General features: G+C 42.9%; 1 protein-coding gene across 9 annotated transcripts in view; it reads right to left on the bottom strand.

Annotated features, from left to right (window-relative positions):
- agrn (agrin) overlaps positions 1-20,617 on the bottom strand; it is a 274,693-nt gene that overhangs the window by 69,964 nt on the left and 184,112 nt on the right. For all 9 annotated transcript variants that reach the window (XM_026153159.1, XM_026153153.1, XM_026153155.1 and 6 more), the window contains 3 exons: positions 18,133-18,342; positions 13,707-13,910; positions 4,100-4,321 (listed from right to left, as the gene is read on the bottom strand). In XM_026153159.1, the coding sequence (XP_026008944.1) occupies positions 4,100-4,321; positions 13,707-13,910; positions 18,133-18,342 (636 nt within the window). The remainder of the gene's footprint in view (positions 1-4,099; positions 4,322-13,706; positions 13,911-18,132; positions 18,343-20,617) is intronic.

Genomic DNA, 20,617 nt, shown 5'->3' with positions numbered 1-20,617 from the left:
CGCATGTCTTTAACTATCAAAGAAAACCTTTCTTCCTTTGGATGAGGACCTGCTAATATTTTGTCAAGGTCCCCTTGGAGTCCCAGAGATCTGATGTTAGCAACTTTGCACTTTAACAGTTTGTGCTGCTGTGTTTGGACAAAGTGTTTGTGGAGCTGAAGGTGAGAAGGAGGAACAGGAGTGGGTTGGTAGAAAAGTGTCCTTGAAAACATAAAGAACTGACTCATTGAACAGAAAAAACAACAACAAAGACCCTCCAGCTTTACAGCATTTTTTAGATATCCTTACTGGGGAACACCTGAACTGCAGCTGAGGGGGTCTGGGAGGAGTAGTACCTCAGGATTAAACAGAAAGAAGCATGTTGCTTTGTGTTTTGAAGGCTTGTGAACATGCCTGGGTGATAACAACTCCCCTGTTGATGCATGCCTGGCCAGTACACTATTAACTCTGCCCCCCACTTTCTTTGCGCCTCATCATCTTATTTACCTCCATCTCCTTTCCTATGAACATTTATCACATTCTCCTCCCTTTTTCCCTCTGCCCTCTTTTATTCTCTCATTTTTTTCTCACAGGCTGCCTCTGTGACCTATATTTCTTACTCAACTGAGAATATCATTTCCAACACCTGTGGGAGAAAAAAGGGGAAGTTGTTATTTCTGTTTCTCAAATGATTCAGGCACCTCTGCTCTCATCTGTTTGGGTAGTCAGCATGAATGGGCTTTTTTCCTGGGGTGACTGATATCCAGCTGGGGGGTCTATTAACCAAGTGTACCTCTTCCAGCCCCTGTTACAAGGTGGCCCGCCACTCCAATGCAGGAGGAGGAAAAATCTCTGAATAATAACAAATGTCACTCATATTGCTATCAGGTTGCACCTGAGCCATATAGATAACCACTATGTTTCCAGGCCGGAGGGATAGAAATGAAATTATGTCTGGGCCCATGAGAGGCAATAAGCTCCCCACACACACACACATACACAGTTAAGTTCCCTGTTGTGGCACTTCTCTCACCCGCTACACTATTGCTACCCTCACAGCCTCACCTAAGCTCCTACTTCTGAGCCTGGCAGCCATAAATATGACAGCGTACACACTATAGAGCATTTGGATGGAAATAACAAAACGGCAACAGTAAACAAATGCATCCTTTCCTTGGTGAGTGTTCTGGAAATCATATAAATGAAATAATATAAAGACCAACAGTACTGCCGCCCCTCATCTCTTTATATTTTGTTAGGAAAATGGGAAACAGGTGCACCGATTTATTCAAACAAATTCAAATACACATGGAAATACACAAAGTAAGACAACAGTAAAGTTTGAGGTTTTACAGTTCTAATAAGGCTGAAAGTTAATATTTGGTATGACCACCTTTATTATTCAACTCAGCCTGAACTCTCTTATGTAGACTTTCTGTAATGTCTTTAAGTAGGAATAGTTCTTCCGGCTTCCTGAAGGACATTCAAAGCTCTTCTTTGGATCTTGGCTGCCTTTTGTTCCATTCTCTATCATGATGATCCCACACTGCTTCATTAATGTCGAGGTCTAGGCTCTGGGGAGGCCAGTACATGACTGATAGTGTTCCACTGTGGGTTTTCTTTTCTTTCCAGGTATGCTTTTACTGGCAGTTACACTGGCATTTCGTTTAGAGAGGTTACATCATGTTTTACAGATGAATGTAGACACCCACCTCTCTACTGACCTCCTCTGTACAGTACAGTAATGTATATCCTGATGTATAAGACCCGTTGCCACTTTTCAGTCCAACTCCTGTTTAATTTGGCATATCTCAGCCTTTTCTCGCTGTTTACCTCACTTAAAGATGGCTTCTTGATGGCCACTCTTCCACTGGGACTATTTCTGATGAAGGTTTGGTGAGCATTAGCTGAAGGTCCAGATGCATCTTGGATCGTTTCCTATGTCTCCTTATTGTTTTCCTATTTCTTAAGGACATGACTTTTAGCTACAATTGATCTACTGTAGTTGTTTAATCCTGCCAATTATTCTTTTGTTGTTAAAGCTGTCAGATAATAACTCTTAGGTAATTGCTTTTTTGGTATGAAATTGAGTAAATCATAGCAGTGTAAAGTGGCTTAACAAGCAAAAAACACTTAACTGAAAATGGTCAGGAACAAGATATGGACTGAAAATGTGTGAAAAAACAGCCAATGTCCAAATAAAAATGACGAAAGAGCTTCTGGAGAATTACTGACAAAGAAAAAACACATACTGTATATAAGAAGGTCTGGCTCCTTGGAAATAAAATCTAAAGAAATGAGGGGGGGCTCGAGACTTTTGCACAGTCTGTATATTTTGTAAGCCTAATTATCACCAGTGCTGCTGCTCTTCTGCAGTGCAAAGGTCAGACATTCTCATTTTATTCACCTTCTTTCATATACCTTCATATATCTTTAACACTTAATTCCTATTCTTCCGACTCCACCTGAAGGCAGCACATATTGTTTCGCTCCTTTTCTGCCTCGTGAACCTGTATAGTATATTAGTGAAGGGAATAGCTGGTGATAATTAGGTGAGATAATAGCTTAAGTCAGTCAGTTGTTATGGTGCTGAATAAAAGCCCAGTAAAGCTGTGCAAACAGCCCAGAAATAACCCACATTATCATCGCCATCATTTCTCGGCTGGCTCGCGCTTGGCAAGCCAATGCCTCAGCATTTTTATGGCACCATTGCGCTGACGCAGGCCTGTTCCTCTGGGAGCCAAGAACCATCCATAGTGCTGGATTACACACAGAGTCCCTCAGCCCCGCCAGCTCGTCCTGCCTCTCGCTTTTTAAAATAAAGACTATTCATTACCGCGGAGGGACTCCGAGCCGTCTACCTGTGGTGTGGCACTGACGTGCCTGCCCACCAACTGAACACTGCTTTAGATCTGTTTCTCTGCGGCATACATCCTTACACGCTGGAGTTCAATTAAGAGAAAGCTGGGAGGGGAGGATGACAGATGTAGTACACAGGCAGGCAGAGAGTCCACATAGCAACTCTCCAGGAACTAACTCTGTCATTCTAAGTATAAAACTCTAAAAAAACAAGCTCTGTTAAAAGACTTTGGTTCCTTTGTGCAAAAAATAAAATAAATAAATAAGTAACAACCATAAAATCTTTTCACACTTTAGATCACGAAGACCAAACTGATTGTGCTGCACTCATCATGTTTGAAACTGCTCATCTCATCCACAAATACAGTACTGCAGAGGCCAACAGACTTTTGCTGTCGTCAAAATATGCAGGAAAAAAAATCTATTGCATTAAAATTGAGTTACACAGACAGTCTGGCCATGGGGCTAACAGCCACTGTACTTCTGCCCAGTTTGAGTAAAAAGAGAATGACTGGATTGTAGACAAGCAAGAATACTCAATAACCAATTAGAGTCCATGGGAAAATTGGCGTTGCAAAATGGCATTATGCCACGGAGTACTCACTGAGTGGCTTTACCAAGCTGCAAAAACCTGTCCATATGGCTGTGTGCCAGCATAGTGGGTATAGAGATATTTTTACCACTTGAAGCTCCACTGTCGCTGGTATACTAATGACTAGCTGATACTCCGGCAGTGAAAGACAAAGCCAAGTGACTCATGTAGCCAATTACAGAAAAATATGCACCGCGCTCTGTTTCATCAAAAGCAAAGTGCATCTTCACTTAAAGGTCAAAACAGGCAAATTGGAGTTGTGGTGTTGCTATAGAAGGGCTGATGATGAGCACAGAGGAACAGATAAAGAGTAACGGACAAGGGATCATGAAATTCATCAGTGTGTTAAGTATTGATTTGCCTTTGCTGGATTTGAAACGGCTCCCAGTGGGGTCACACATGAATATAAAGTTATGTGTGTTAATTGTTAACGTCTGTGGATTATAATTTTGCCTCTCCGCATTGTGGTGCTATTAATTAATTTGCTAAATCATATTCCGAGATCCTTCCATGTCTGTAAGCTATGATTCACAGCATTTCACAGTCATGTCTCCTCACTATAGCTGACTGCATGGGGCAATGTGACCGTACGAGCATGACGCTAATTTGAAATTCATTACTGAGATGCAAGCACTTTTATATTTGGGTTTTGTGACAGTGAGTACTCACCGCAGGGTCCTTTGTGTTGGATGCTGATTTCCTTCTGCAGCGCACAACCCATCAATCGCATCTCGCAGGGGCTGCCGTAGGTCTGGCCGTCGGATCCGCACACGGGGTCGGACGTTTGCGGGCAGGCTTCGGAACACTCGCACACCGCTTCGTTGTTCTTGACCACACACTCTGCCCCGTGACTGCACGCTACATGCAAGCACGGGCTCGGTATGTTGAGATCTGAAGGCCGACCACCCAAGAGACAGAGATCACAGTTAGAGGCATGGTAGCAAACAGTACAGCCTTAGTGGTCGGGGAGAATATAAAGTTGAGGTTGGAGAGAAGTCTGGGGTTGCAAAAGAGCACAGGTGATAGTGAGGTAAGTTAGAATATCGCTACAAATAGAAGCGCTGGTTTTTGTGTTAGAAAGGGTTTAGGGAGAAACAGAGATATGATGGAATATGCAATGCAGCCCTAGTCCTGTGTCACCTCAACTTCCTTAGTTTCCTATGTCATTTCCTTGCCTTTGTACCTATCCTGATGTGTCCTGAATCTTTGAAGAGTCCACGGAATCCAGAGGCACGAGGACAGTGGATAAAAACATGTCCCTGTAGCACAATAGAGATGAAACAGCCTACGAACAATGGTTGCACTGCCTTTTTTTTTTTTCCTGCGCGTAAACGCCTGGATTAATTGACGTTCCCAGTGTGCCCCTTCAAAGGCTGCCATTTGCATCTCAGTGAGAGCCATTGCTTCAGCCAAAGCTGGTTGAACTGACATGCAGGAGCAAGAAAAGGAAGAGCACCAGGGATAGAGTTTGCTTTTTGAGAGAGTGAGAGAATTAAAAAGAGAAAGAAATAGGCGAAAAGAAGAAAGAGCCCTCTGCTTAATAATTCAAAAAAGGCAAGCTCCTGGGCAGAGGCAGATATGAAATGTGAACATCAGAGAGAGGTGTCTGCCTCAGTCTTTTCTCCTCACACGCTAACTCCAGCATGACTTCATTAAAACGAGGACAGGATTTTGTACCCATGGTTCTGGTAGCGGCAGATGGGTGTAGGCCAGGGCCGATAAAACCTGACTTGATCAGAACAGAGTGAAAACCTGACGAAAAAAAATGGGCGTGAACAACGCTTTGATCACAGCCTCCCATCCCATCACTTCTTTAAAGCTTTATGTACCAGGGAAAATATTATATGGCATCGTGTGCTCTCTGAGTCGGGGGCGCCGGCATGCGTGCGCGAGCGCTGCCGGCTCAGCCCGACGGTCGGAAGATTGAGGCCTTAGGTGGGATGGTGCGCACTCCGGTATCGAGAGCGAGCGAAAGATGATAGCCTGGCGCCGTAGTGGTTTTCATTTAGAAAGTTTCACGCATGAGGAACGGATCCCTCTGCTAAATGTGGTGTGTCTGCAGATTAGAGGAAAACGCAGACGGAGGCATCAAATAGTTTCTGATGAGAAGCCGTGGTTGAAATGGAAAGTGGTGCCGTTTCACAACCAAAGCGAAACAAAACTTGCTTCCTCCTTTCTTGTGAGCTTTGGTTAGATGAGTAGAGGTGCTGTCATGGAAACTGCCCTTTGTAATGACGCCACCCATGGCTCCATCATTATTGAGACCATTATGGGATTAGATAGTAACACGGGGGTGTTGTGGGTGGGGGGCTGACTTGGCATGTGCGAAGCCCCATGATTCATTTATCAGCTCAGGGATGTTCAGCTGAGCCTCAACTCGTAGCGCTAACACGAGGGGGGAAATTATCAACTGATAACGCAGACGGTGGCAATTAGCTTGTTGCACTCTGATGAAAGAAAGGGGGTATGTGGGATAAAGATCAGTGTTATCTACATAAGACAGATCATTTGGCTCATCTGTCTGAATTATGATCACTCCTGAGCTGAACTGCAGATATTAAAATAAAAATGAGAGCAGATGTAACATAGTTTGTCCACGACCGCCTACTGTTTTCCCACAACTGTAATTGAGCAAATCTTTCCCGATCTCGAGCGCGGGCGCGGGCGCTCTCATTTCCGAGGGTGAGTGTTTCAGATTAAAGGGTGAAACACCGTTATTGATTTCTGCGTTGGGAAGGCGAGCTGGCTTTTCAAAAGAGCTCGGAGGTGCCACATAAATATGAAAGCTGCTCAATGCCGCTTAATTCGGTGCCGCTTCAAAAACAATTGATTCCCTGTGATCTCATTTCAACGCCTTGTGTCTGTGTGTGTGTGTCTCCAAGTGCGTGTAACCGTTGTACGCTTGTGATCCGAGCTTAACTGTACAACCTTGGCCTGCATTAAAGTTCACCAGCCCACTTCCCAAGGACGGGCTCCTAAAACACAACTGCAGCCTCCGATAAGGCCTTTGTCTCCCATTCTCTTTGTTTCACACTCATAAAAAAGATGAAAGAATTCCCCTCCAAAACTATTTTTTTTATCATCCTCCACCTCTGGGGGGCAAAATTTCTGCCTGATTTATTAACTGGAGACAATATACGAGGGTGAAAAAAAAGACAATCTCCCCAAGTGTAAAAAGAATCTTGTGACACAGTTAAAAAAAGAACTGAAGCTGTCTTTTTACTTTCCCTTGGATGCAGGGAGAAGCTTTGAAATGGCGGGCCTAAGCTTGGTCGCTCACAAGCCTTTTCCAGCTCTCTTTCGCTCTCTGGTCTTCTCCCAAATAGAAAAATCCATCTCTTCATGCATGTATCAGTCCTTCTTTCAGGCAAGTCCAGAATACACTATAGTTTCTGGCTTTAAAGTGTTCTGTTTTATGCACGAAAATTAGCTTGACAGTTAGATGGGAGGTGCCAAACACATAGCACAGTAGCCAAGGCATTGTTTTAGTGGCTGAGCAGGTGCAGTGAATTGTCTCTCATGGATAGAGAAAAGTGGAAGGAGAAGAAAAAAGGCACGAATACTTTTCCCTCTCTCTATTCTCCAATCAAGGATTCAGCTCTGCTAGTGTGTAATCTGCTCTGTTTCTGTACTACCACACCGGCTGACAGGACTTTACATTCCGGGTGTCGCCTCAGTCTGTATCCTCTCCTGCTAGGAGGCATGTAAATTTATCCATTTTAATTAGTGCGGTATTTTAATAGCATGCCTCCACTTCAGGACTCAGGAGGGGATTACTTCGGGTTAGGCCGCAGTGTCACTAGCAGACCACGTCAAATATTGAGAGGACACGTTCCTCTGATTCCCTGATTGCTTACCTGTCTGCCTGAAGTCTTATTATTGCTCACTTAGTGGAGTTATATGACAGATAAAGTGCCAAGGACACCACAGTGCTGCTTATAAAGCTTAACGGCTCCTTGTTAGGTTGCGCGATGGCACGGCGCGCTCCGGTCAGACTCAGCTGTGACTGTGGCTGCTGCAGTCAGCGGGCCCACACTGTTAACCCCACCGTAACATGTCGCTGAAATGCTGGGAGATTATTTTGGCGAGCGTTTCCTCCCATCTCCGCTCAGCTCATACATATGTTAATTGGACTTTTCCCCCCTCGGGTCTGTGTGCAATTCCAAATCATTCCCTATATTATGCAGGGCAGTGAATCAGTGTAATCCAGGTGATGCTTGCAGTGGCCAACTGGCAGGAATAATCACCTACAACTGCAACCCATTACAACACAGGATTCCAATAGGGTGCAGCCAATCTGCAGCAAAATCCCGCCTTCTGTGTGTCTCCACTGCCAGGGCTTTGATCCGACTCCCTTTACCTCCCTCACATTAAAAACATTTATGTATCATATTAGTCGAGGGAGAGGGAGGTGCAGAGAAAAGGCTATATTAGCATACAGCAAAAGGCATACCCGCAGGCTGTGTCTGTCTACCACTGAATACTTATCACAGGCAGGAGGTGAGTCGAAGCCTCTTTGTGCTTGTACAACTAAGAATGTGTTGCTCTTCAAAATAGAGACGAGCAAAAATAACACGGGGAGGGGACACAAGCTGGCATCCCCTGATCTTTTGAGATATATCCGTCAGAGATGAGATGATACGCAAATATTGTTGGTCTAATCCAAAAAAGGTGGTGATCTAGTCATTAGGGTGTGTATGTTGCAGGAAGTTTAAAAAAGTAAAGAAAAAACGGCACACCAGTTCGCTTCACTTACTGCATCTCCGATCAAATCAGGAGCTACAGCACGAGGAAGGCCTAGGAAGACATTTTTTAAAAAATGAAAAGAAAACTGTTGAAATTGAAAGAACTGCATGGCTGATCACACCCCAACGGAACACCAAGCCCGCCTCAAGTCACTCCTGACACCCCGTTGACCCACATTTCTCTGCAATTTCTGCTCAATGACAGCCTGCGGGCCGCAGTAAGTGGACCGGCGGTCCCTAGCTGCCGTCAATCAGGCTCCCGCGGCACTTCCTCTAATTAACTTGATTAGCAATAACAGCACTGGTGATCTCAGGCTGACTTACACACTCAGGCTTCGCGACTGTTTGTTAGTCCAATCACAAACGCGCAGGGGGGAGATGCTCATCAAATAAACATGCAAATGATAAAATATTCTGCACAAAGTCTTGACACCTAAGGTGACAGATTTTTTTCTTTCCTGCTTTGCAGAGCTCTTTGTCAATGACAATGTGTCTTCCACTGAGTGATTTTGTGTTAACCTCCAGAGGCGACAGGCAACACATTTCAAGCAACTTGCACTTGCGTGAGCTTTTCTGCACTTGTGATTGCGCTCGCTCGCTCTCTCGCACACAGCTGTGTACACACGAAATGACAAAAGAGCCGCGGATAAAGATTTTGTGTCCTCAAAACCAGCTCCTTCATTTGTACACTCCTTGTTTATGTGTGCGTGTGTTTCTAATAGGCTGCCTTGTGTTACTGATTTTACTGAATCATTCTCCTTTATGTGCTAAAAAGCAACACTGCTGCTTGTATTTTTGTTTTATGAACAACATAACCACCAATTCAGAGGGCCCTCTCTACTTCGTATTCTGTTAATACCAGACGTGAGGCTAGTACATGAACGGGCTCCAGGGACCTGTGGTGAGCAGCTATGCACTCCTGTAGTCTTTTCCATTGATTACTACTGAATATGCACCAAAATAGCATGCCCGCTGGGCAGGAAGTAAGCTGCAGCGCAACTTTGGGCCAAGATAGAGGAGAGAAGGCAAAGATTTAATTATGCATTTTCACTGCAAAAGTAATTAATTTTACACACAGTCTGGTTCCCTCATATCAAATAAATAGATTCCTTTTTTTAAAGGCATTTTAACAAGCACAATCATTTATGTGGGGAAAAAAAGTTGTTGAAAAGATACTTTCTTCCAATTAATGGGCTGTCTCGTGTTGCTTTTTTGGTTTTCAGCTTCAGATTGACTCAGTGTCTTTTTTGGCAGAAAGGCATAGCAAATATACTTCGTAAATACAGGAGCTAGCACTTTAAGTTGCTCTGTTATTTCACATCACTTTTATCAATGGGGAAATTTTATAGAATCAGAATACAATAGACTCAAACATCAAAGAGTCTCCCATCATTGCTCGGTCCTCTAAATATAGCTGAAAATACAAGAACATTTCTGCAACAGACCACGCTACATGCACACTTCCTTGCTTAGTTTCTGCTGATAGCCTGCTGTGCTGACAGAGGGGAAGAAAAACAGGATTTCTTTGCATTAGCCTAAAAATATTCTTGTGTAGTGTGAAACACTTAACAGAGGCCATCTGTGGAGATTTACAATCAATCTCAAATTAACCACTGCAGACATTTCCTTGCATTTTATTCAAACGTCGGATGAAGGCAAGTTCGACTGCACGTCGGGGTTGCAATTATGTTTTAACCTGCTATTAAAACTGTGTGTGTGTACTGTAGAACAGCAACCTGGTCTATGAATAAGTCACACAAAGTCCAGTAAATAATTGAACCTCTTTAAAAGTTGATAGATCTTTTCCTCTGTTGGTGCCAAACGACTCTTATGTTTCCATCTTAGAAACCAAGGCTGCTGACCTGTCCGTCCTCCTTCCCAGCAGTCTACTCTGATTCATTTCCAGCAAAAGTCATTCGCGTGTTTACAGACCTCTGGAAGATTTGTGACTCTGTCTGGACTTAAGTAAATCAGCTAAACATCACGTGGTGTCTTCATCTCTAAATTGAAGGTTTGGATATCAATCAATTTGGGGGTTTTTCCCCCCTAGGGAGGACAGCCGTCAGGACGTTATAGACATGTTGGGTTTCTTTACAGCACAATCCATTGTGGGGGTGAGTACCGGCAGGGGAGGGGTGACATTAAGGGCTGTCACCCACATGAGAAGAGATTTATGACTGTGTCAAAACTGGAGAATTTCATCCGTTTGACAGCTGGCAGAGTGATCGATCACTCCACCTAACCCACCACTCAACCAGTGAAACAAGAGAATGAAATGAAAAAGCTCAAAAATTATTAAATACCACTCATTTAATTGATCAGATACATGAAACTTTGCCTATAATCTTGACATGGTGGGCAACTGAGTGCGTGGGACTGTTTGACACAGCTCTCATTCTGATTTGACCTTTGACAGTACTGTCATGGCTGCAAGTGTGTTGGCATGTGCGTTCTGATAGGCTATCGATTGATTCTTAAGAGAACTCAGTGCTTTGGAAGTCAGTTCGGAAGATGCTCACATCCTTAAATTATGTGCATCTGTCAGGTGAATCTTTTTTGGTTTACAGTGAGAGATCTACACGCTACAAGGTTGAATATAGTTTCATTTAAGAAAGAAAGAAAAAGAAAAATTAAGAGTGAGAGTTCTAATGTGATTAAACACATGGAAACACCGACACACACACACACACACACACACACACACACACACACACACACACACACACACACACACACACACACACACACACACACACACACACACTCCTTGCATGCATATCATCTGTCTGACTAAACCAACAGTCTCAGTGGGCACCTAGGCTTGCCTCTTTTGATGTTTAATTAAAACCGTATCGGGGGGCGGTGGCGTTTGTGGCGCTGTGTTTTGAAAAATATGCAAATGTCAATAAAAATGCATTAAAGAAACATAGTACCATCCGCTGACGGCTGCGATGCGCAGTGGAAGGGAGGAAAGGATGAAGAGCGAGGAGGGAGAAAAAAAAAAGAGCGAAACAAACGAGGGAGGGGAGGGGCTGAACTGAGGCAGCATTTGCCAGAAATAATGAAACAGAGCAAAATATATAAGCGCTCGCGCTGCCATTTCCACTATTTAATTTATTCACAGCTCAGACGGCCGAATAATGCAAATGAGTTTTGGTGTCTCCTGACGCTGACGACTGGAGATAACTTTGGTATTCAGCTTCACCCCAGTGCCTAGAGGATGGACGGATTTCTCTCGTTTTATCGGCCTCTGTCGCAACAACAATAAAAATGCGGACAGCAACTCTGAACGTGATTACACAACGCGTCTGTTGGGCGGATTTCTTGTTTGAGGTAATGTCACACCGAAAAGCATGAGCAGATTACTCCAGCTTTATCACGCATGCTGGGCTATCAGCGTTGTGATGGGAAAGAGCAAAAAAAAAAAAAACCCTGACTCTGAAAAAGATTAACTCAAGACGAGGTCTTCAAATCATCTCTAAAAATGATCACAGAGACACTCGGATACGTAAATGACACATGATTAAAAATATTGGTGCATTCTGCGCTACAGCTTTAAAACAGATGTCATCTTAATTTGGGTGAATCAACCCTTTAAATCAGCCCTTTAACACGAGGAAACACGCTAGACAGAGCGTGTCAGTGCCGAGAACAGAATGGGCCTTGAACATCTTATGATATCGGTTGAAATCCTGCCAACCTGCTTTACACACCGAACCTTGAATGAAGTGTGTGCAGCTTAAGGTTGGCTCACTAAGCTTAGAGGCTAACAAATCTCTTCATTCTTCTTTTATTAACAAAGAGCAATTCACAATACATTCAGCTGGCAGACTTTCACCAGCAAGAATGTTGATATGGGGCAGCTCCGCATTAAATCGGATTTTGTTCAATTACAGTGTTTAATGTTTTGAAAATCATTTATTTTTCACAATATCTGTGCCACCGTGAGACGGTTTAAGCTTAACAGAGAAATTATAGCAAGTAAACTAAAGTGAAGGGGATGGTTAAGGATAGGCAGGGTTGTGGTGATGGTGTTGACCGTTAAGAAGCTGATGTACAACAGGAGAAACCTCTTGTGTTACCTACACATACAGCCACCCTGACCTCAGTCTTTTAATGTTTTCACTAAGGATGTTCTCTGCGTAATTAACATGCGCTCCGCTAGACAGTGTCTATACCAAAGCAAAATCGAGTGGCTTCATTTTTCTGATTTAGCAACATCAGTTCTAGAAGACATAAATGCAGATTTGCACACAATTTTAATTTTCTAGCTAAATAACACATTCTAAAAAAAGCTGTGTAAAATATGATTAAACTATAATTACTACTACTACTAGTAGAACTACTACTAGTGCTACCATATACTTCAGCCCTTCACTGGGTTTCTGTTCAATCCAGAAATGAATTTTAAATCCTCACATACCTGAATGATCGTATTTTCAAGACCTTGTAGGATATAAAATGTTTCATTAAAATGCAGCTGAACTCCAGCCCTACTGCAGGAATCATGCTTACACGTGGTTTGGTGCATTGTTGCAAGCTTTTTACGACACAATCCTGATTGATGGAGCGGGGGGGGGGATTGTTTGGGAAGCTGTTAGGTTGGGATCTGGCGTGCACTTTGAACATGCAATAGGATATTAATCAGAGGTATGCATCGGTTAGGCAGGTTAGGTTGAAAATAAAACACAGAGAGGAGAGAGGGAGACTTCTCCAACCTCAGGGATCACACCTTTGCTGGAGGGTAAACAGAAGGAAAAGACATTAATGCCACAAAGACACACAGAGAGACAGAAAGAGTGAGAGGAAAAAGACAGCAGTACAAGACCCCTCCTGTTAGGTCCGCACGGAGTGAGGGGAAGTGCTTCACCCCTGAGAATCCGCTTGATGAGGTCGCCCACTGGGTGACCCCACTTGCCACCTGCAGCCAGACAACCGGGAAGCCGGCCAAATGGACATAGACAGACAGACTGACTGACGCACTGAAACAAGAAAGAATAGCTTTTTTTATGCAAGAAGAGCACACAAGACAAAAAGACAAAGACAAGGGAGGAAAAAACGACAAAAGCCACTGAAGTGGAAGACTGGCACCAGTGAAGGAGTAGAAGACGGAGGGCGGATGAATGAAACATGAAGGTGGCGTTTCATTTTGGTTGTCTGTTTGAGATGCTGGGATGAAGCGTGACAGGGGTGAGGAGATGGATGGGAGGTGAATGGGTGACGAATTGAAGGCACCGTTTTTGTTTTTTGGCACACCCATCCTTTCTGAATGTACACCCCACCCCTCCCCCACTCAGAGGACATCACCCAACCGTTTCAGATACTTTTCAGGAAAGTTTTAAGTACAGACGAACGTACCATCAGCCTAGACTCTCCTCAGCAGGAAAAACAGACTGAAATTGGATTACAAATACACAGAGAAAGACACACCAAGACAGGGATTCAGCACTGGTTTGTGCGAAAGCCAAAGAAGGAGGAATCCCAACCACCAGGTCACCACCCACCCTTTCCTAGTCTCCAGCTCTACTCACCACAGGGTCCTAGGTGCTTGGTGGCGATGGGGGTCTTGCTCAGGCACTCCGCCTTGCGTCGCATACAGTCATTGGTGTATGTGTTACCATCCTTCCCACACAGAGGCTTGTAGGTGCCGTCACACTCGATGGGATCACAAGAGCAGCGGGCACTCAGCTGTTCCACCAGACACACACCATAGAAGGGACAGTCCTTGCATTCGTCTGCAAGAAAAACAAAACAATGCAGCTTCTTTGGATTGTACAGGGGATAACCCTACTTTAACCCTTCCCCCCTTACAGACCCACCATTCAGTGACCCTTTTTTGCTCTATGTGTGAACATCTGCTTTCACTCATTTATTCATTTTTTTCCTTTAATGTGTACAGAGACTGATTAGGCTTTTTAGTTTCCAACTGCCAATTTTGTAACAGCATGACAGACTGATCATCACAGATGAAAGCACTGAAGAGGTACTTAGCAAACATAACAACAACAAAAAATTGAAGCTAGAGAAGTGTCAACCTGTTGTTCTTCCTGCTGTGTTAACTTGCTGATACAACCATAAGGACATAAACCAGGCTATAAATCATCCATGTAGTAATTATATGAATGTTTACTGTTGTTTATGGAGATAGGTGATGTTAGCAGAGGCTTTTGCAGAAATTCATGAAAGAAACACATCAGAGATTCATATATTAGCCGGCATGCTACATGTGCTGCACAAAGTGGGTTGGGCAAAGTCTGTGATGATTGCATTTTGTCCTTACACCAAGCATCTTTTTCTACAGCATATATAAAAATGATTGCAGCACCCTATTTGCCAATACTTCCAGTATATCTGCAGAAGGCCCATGTTAGCTGTCAATCTCTGACAAACAACACACGCTGGAACATACATTTATTCTATAGACTGGAAATGACATGCTCAGATCAGCCAACACACCACTGTTTAGGCAGTAGTGCTTAAAAAGAAGTCGGACCACATTTGTTCCTGTCAAGCAGATTATTTGATGCTTAATTTGTTACATAACCTTTCTTGGATGCTGGATTCTTAAAAGACACAATCACAAAAGACCCAGTCTTGCCAGGTGACTGCAGTGGTTTGAACCAATCAGCTTTGTATGAGCAAGAAGAAGACGTTCTTACAAAGTTACTGTGATTCTAGCTGCGGTTTGTTGATGTGACTGGTTGACGTTCGCCTGAACTAGACACTGACATACAGAAGGTTCATCTCGTCATCCGCTGTGTATTTTTTGTGCTGTTTTCTTCCCTATAACAAACAAGGATTGCTTCCCAGATGGTTCTGTGCAACAAACCATCTGTCACATCAGGTTATCTGTTCTACGCACATTAGGCCACAAAACTGTCCACAAAGTAAGTTCACATTACATTTTACAGGGAGTAATCGACTAGAAATGATAGCTAAAGCCAAGAGTAGTGGCTGGATGAATGAGAGTGAGTACCAGAGGAGTTATTAGACATATTTTTTTATAATAGTTATAGCTTTCGCTGCAGTTTAAAAGCTTGTTTGGGAGCCAGTTTAGCTCAGTGGGTGAGTGGGTGACCATATGTTACACGGCTAGAGCGCAGCAGCACGAGTTCAAGACTGACCTGCGGCCCTTTGCTGCACATCCCTTCTCTCTCCCTCAACTTTCCTGTTTATCTTCAGCTCTCTACTATCAAATAAAGGCTAAAATGCCCCCCAAAAAATGATATTTAAAAAGAAAAAAACGGCCTGTTTTTTCCATTTCCATTTAGTTTTCTGGTTTGCCGCTAGCAAAAAATAAGCAAATCTAGTAGCCTGCACTATGAAGGGAAACCTAATAAGACTGCAAATACCCCCCAAAACCTTACTCGACAGCATGCCTGTGCTCCCCTCTAACTTTAATAATAAAGTTTTGCAAAAACTTTAACAAAAAGAATAATCATGAATTTCATTTTAGGGTCATGTTTAAGTCTAAACTATTAAAGTCATACCATTTTGACTCACTAAGCAGAAATCTACTATGGAAATTAAGAAAAAGCGAAATACTGGTAATGTGAAATGGCAAATTTGCCACTGAAGTGAGAAAATTCAATTTGAGGCAAGCCTCTGTTCTGGAGGCACTTGGATTTATTCCATTCCTGATCAGTGGATCAAATTTGTACACCAATTCAATTCCTTCTTCTCTTCTCTTTAAAAGCCTGTCATGCCACACTTAATTACATCGGCGCTGTATCAGACTGAAAGGGGTACAAGGATGTGCAATGTCATGGTTACAAGTCGAAATGGCCATTTTCATTAGTTACCAATTTGTAATTTGCTTAGGGATATGATTTCATGGATCTCTGTTTCAAATTGAATTATTCTTTCATTTGAAAAGGCACAGCAGAAAGAGAGGGAGGAAAAAAGGAAGAAAAAAAAAAGTCCATCCCATTGCTCACATGCATGAACATGTCTGCATGCACACACACTCTCATACAGCACACACAACGCTACTTAGGCTGGGATTTGGGCAATTTTAAGCCCTGACGCTAACATCGGCCTGTCAAGTGGAGCAGAGAGAAGAACCAGGCTGTATCAGCCTCCGTTGCTGACCATACCAAAAGACGTCCTGCGGTGATCTGTCCTTGGTGTTGTCAGGGGGTTTTAATACATGGGTGGGGGTCTCCGCACATTACTGCTGTAAACCCGTAGAGCTGTAGCTTTGTGGGACTTCAGTAACAACACACCAGGAAAATTGGATTTCCTCCGATGGCTATCAGACATACAGTAAAGGCTGACAGCTCTTTGTTGACTACGGCCTAAACCTCATGTTGTAATAGCACAGATAACAGCCCTGGGGGCTCTTATCAGGCTGGAGGAGGCTAGTGCTAGCATGGATATAATACAGACCCCGAGACCCGGCAGTAATTTATCTCTCTGGAACACAGCTTTAAAGTTTGATTTTGATGCTAGTCTACCTGTATGTGTTAAAACATTGGCTGAAAGTATTTCAATTCTTGCATAATATATGGTAATACGATAGCAAGGTTTCACTGATACCATATATACCACGCATATATAACCCCGACAAGCCAAACATTTTCACTGGCTGCTTTCCTTGTTGTCCTTTTTCTTGCTGGGGTTTCAATAGAGTGGTTTGTCCAGACTGAAACACAGACTTCACTATTAATATTAGTTGGCCCTTGTAATACATTTGCAAACAAAGTTTCCCATCATGCAGATTCTGAAATCAAGCAGACAGTTGTGTAGTAAGTAAAGTAAAGTCTTGAAATATCAGTAGATACACAAGACATTTAAATTTATGTCACTTTTCCTACTGCTAGAACCTGCTGTAGATGCGGGGTGGGCAACTCCAGGCCTCAAGAGCTGGTGTCCTGCAGGTTTTAGATGTGTCCTTGAACCAACACAGCTGATTTAAATGGCTAAATGACCTCCTCAACATGTCCTGAAGTTCTCCAGAGGCCTGGTAGTGAACTAATCATGTGATTCTGGTGTGTTGACCCAGGGTGATATCTAAAACCTGCAGGACACCGGCCCTTGAGGCCTGGAGTTGCCCACCCCTGATCTTCAGCAAGTCTGCTCTTTTTAAGACACCGTGTCAAGGCTGCTCAAATACGATTGGTCAGCCTACAACAGACTACAAATGAGACTTAAGTGAGCTTCTGCTTAGTCACATACCAATATAGAAAGATATTATATTGTTGAATTTTACAAATACCACGAAACAGAAATTTGGATAAGTCAAATAACAAAAGACCAAAAGCAGGGATGTCTGACTCATTCTACATGCACTCAGTTTTGATCTTAAGTGGGCCGGACCAGTGAAACTGCCCTTTCATTTAATTACACATTTAATGCAGGAGATTTCTTAATATATGAAACTTCAACTTTAAGAGTTTCTCTTACTTTTTCTACACGATAAATAAATGCTGCTGTAGAAATGAAAGAAATGTAGAAACTGAACTTTCTATAGCTCATAGTGAAAGAATACAAACCTTTGGCCGTGGGGGAGGTCTCTGTGAGCAAGAAAAGCTAAAGTAAAAACTATTAAAATTCATTAAAAAATCCAGAATCTATGCCCTCCTTCACATTTTCCAAAACCAGAAACTGTGAGCCAGATTGAAGTCTTTGCGGGACAGATTCAGAGCCCGGAGCCTTATGTTCAACAATTCTGACCTAGACAGACAAATGGCTACTCCCTGTTATACCTGCACGCAGATAAATTACAATATTTGAATTCATCTCATCTTATTATGTTGCATTTTTTTTAGATTATTAACGGGGAGAGAAGGGCAAGGTCTACTAAATCTCTGTTTCACGCAGCATAAAAGAATCCTTTATATAAGTCATGGCATTTGAGTAATTTTATCCCTTGCATCACTAAATGTATTTCCAAGATGTTCTGGGATCTGTATTGAAAGGGTTGCACACTTTAAAGACAACAAGCTTCGGCCTTACCCAGCGTTGTGCACTGTCCTGCATGGATCTTTCTGAGCGTGACGCCTTTCTGGATGCCCGTCGCCCTCATAGCGCACTCACTGGGGTACGTCCGGCCATCACTGGCACACAGAGGCTCATCGCTTAGGGGGCACAACTCGAGTGGCACAAATTTCAGTGGCTGGCGGGTGAGAGGCTCCACGCGGCAGTTCAAAACGTTTTTGCACGGATCTGTGGAGAAAGAGTGAAGAATGTGTACTGCAGTACAGCATATCATACAGTACAATACGACAGGGAAGGAATTACAGTTTGTCACTTTTGCTAAAGCACAGAATCCCATTCTCCGATTCATGCTATCAAACTTCCATTTATCGAATAAATGACAGAACAGTTTTCACCTAGTTAGACACAATTTGCAGATCTCGTTTAATCTTTTCTCTGAATCTGAAATTCTCACACTTCACCACAGTGATGCACCTGTGATGCATAATACTAACCACTGGAGGCAGAGATTAAACACAGCTACAGCAGAAATGTAGTTTTTCTTTTTTTTAAACACGGTGACTCAAATATGTGAATAGTTGCTGCTAATTATGTAATGAAACTTGTATATGTTAGGTAGCAAAGGTAAGTGGAAGGTTGATACTAACAATGGAAGGCAACAAGCTGAGAGGCGGAGGAGGAGGACTACAAGAACGAGCACAATTTAGAGCAGTCATTTTCAATGATCTTTGCTGAGCAGCTGTGATAGACCATGTTTCTGCAATATGAAAACAAATAGAAGAAACCTCTAGTAGGAGATTTATACATCGCCAGCTACGACTTACTCGAGAAACTACCGCCTTTGGTATTTTTCACACACAGAGCTAATATTGCTTTTATGAGTCTTACTTCTTACAATTACGGTCCAGTTCAAAAGTCTTTTGTTCAATTTTGCTTCCAAGGGGCCAGACCTTTTTTTTGTCATTTAAAAAAAAATGCACGTTTGGCTTTTTAGCAATAACAGAGTGAAGAGAAGAAGCTGGAAGAGAAAGACAAGGAGAAGACAGGTTAGATTAATACCCAGGCTTCTGCTTTAGTCTTGTAGCATGCGGGTCACCTGATCAACTCGCTGAGCTGAACCACCACCCTCTTGTAATTTCTTTACGGTGGTCTTGAGCAGTGCTTCTCCAGGCTTTCTGGAGATCTTCCAGAGTTTTTTCTTTGAACATTGGCTGCTTTTTCACTCATTTTTGTTTCATTTTCTAACTCCAGGGATTAACCTGTGTTGTCTACCAGAACATTCTCATTCTCGACACGTAACATACCGACGATTTGTCACGTCCCAAGGCGTCCAATGGGAACGCGAAAGGTAACCTTCCGTGTCCCTATGACATGCGCCCGGTTGTGGGTGAAATCCAATAGAATGACGGTCCCGGTGGTAACGCACGTTCCAGACGTGTATTCGAGCCCTAACCCTAACCATAACCTTATCCCTAACCTTAACCACAATCGTGTTAGATAGTGTTTTCCAAAGCGATTCATGATGAGAAAGTAAAATAAATGTATATGTGTAGATTGAATCCAAACGGGTTTCATGTTTCCTCCTGTTTCCGAACGCGTAACATAGGAATGTGTTGGGTGACTGAAAGGTTTGTCAATTTGTCACAAAAACACATAATTAGTTCTCATTTCTTTTACTCTAAATGAATCTACAAAAAAGATAACATGGTTTGACACAAAAAAGCTGTATTTTTGCACCAAAAGGTGACTACCAAAGACTTATTAGCTAAAACTTGGCATTACCTTGGTATGGTGTGTAATGTATCCTTAGGAAATTGAGGAAACTGGACAAGTGGAGGCCAAAAGAACAATTAGCAGACGTAAAAAATATTTCAACAAAGGCCTGACAGAGGCACTGAAAGCATCTAGACCTTTAGTTGATCCATCTAAAGGTCTGGATCAGGGGTAGGCAACTCCAGGCCTCGAGTGCCAGTGTCCTGCAGGCTTTAGATATCACCCTGGATCAACACACCTGAATCAAATGATTAGTTCGTTACAAGGCCTCCGGAGAACTTCAAGACATGTTGAGGAGGTAATTTAGCAATTTGAATCATCTGGTGGATCAAGGACAGATCTAAAGTCTGCAGGACACCGGCACTCGAGGCCTGGAGTTGCCTACCCCCAGTCTAGATCTTCATTGAACAGTTGATTCATCCACTGTTCAATGAAGCCTCATCAGAAATAGTCTCAATGGTCTCAATTCTAAAGCAACAGAAACAGGGACCAAAGCTCCTACAGAGTGGTGAACCCAAACTAACAAACTAAAAAATTTTGGTTTAAATCATTGTCAATATGTAGATAGGTCAGGATAAAGGTGCAACAATGAATTTCTACATGTATCTGTAAAATATGGTGGCGGCTCTGTCATGGTTTGGTGCCACATTCCATCCAGTGTCGTCGAGGATCTTAACAACAAATGATGGAACTATGAACACAGGAAAGTACTGTGAGAGTTTGATTCACC

Source organism: Astatotilapia calliptera, chromosome 20 (assembly GCF_900246225.1).
Source record: "Astatotilapia calliptera chromosome 20, fAstCal1.2, whole genome shotgun sequence".
NCBI classification, from domain to species: domain Eukaryota; kingdom Metazoa; phylum Chordata; class Actinopteri; order Cichliformes; family Cichlidae; genus Astatotilapia; species Astatotilapia calliptera.
This window is presented reverse-complemented; position numbering and strand designations above follow the sequence as displayed.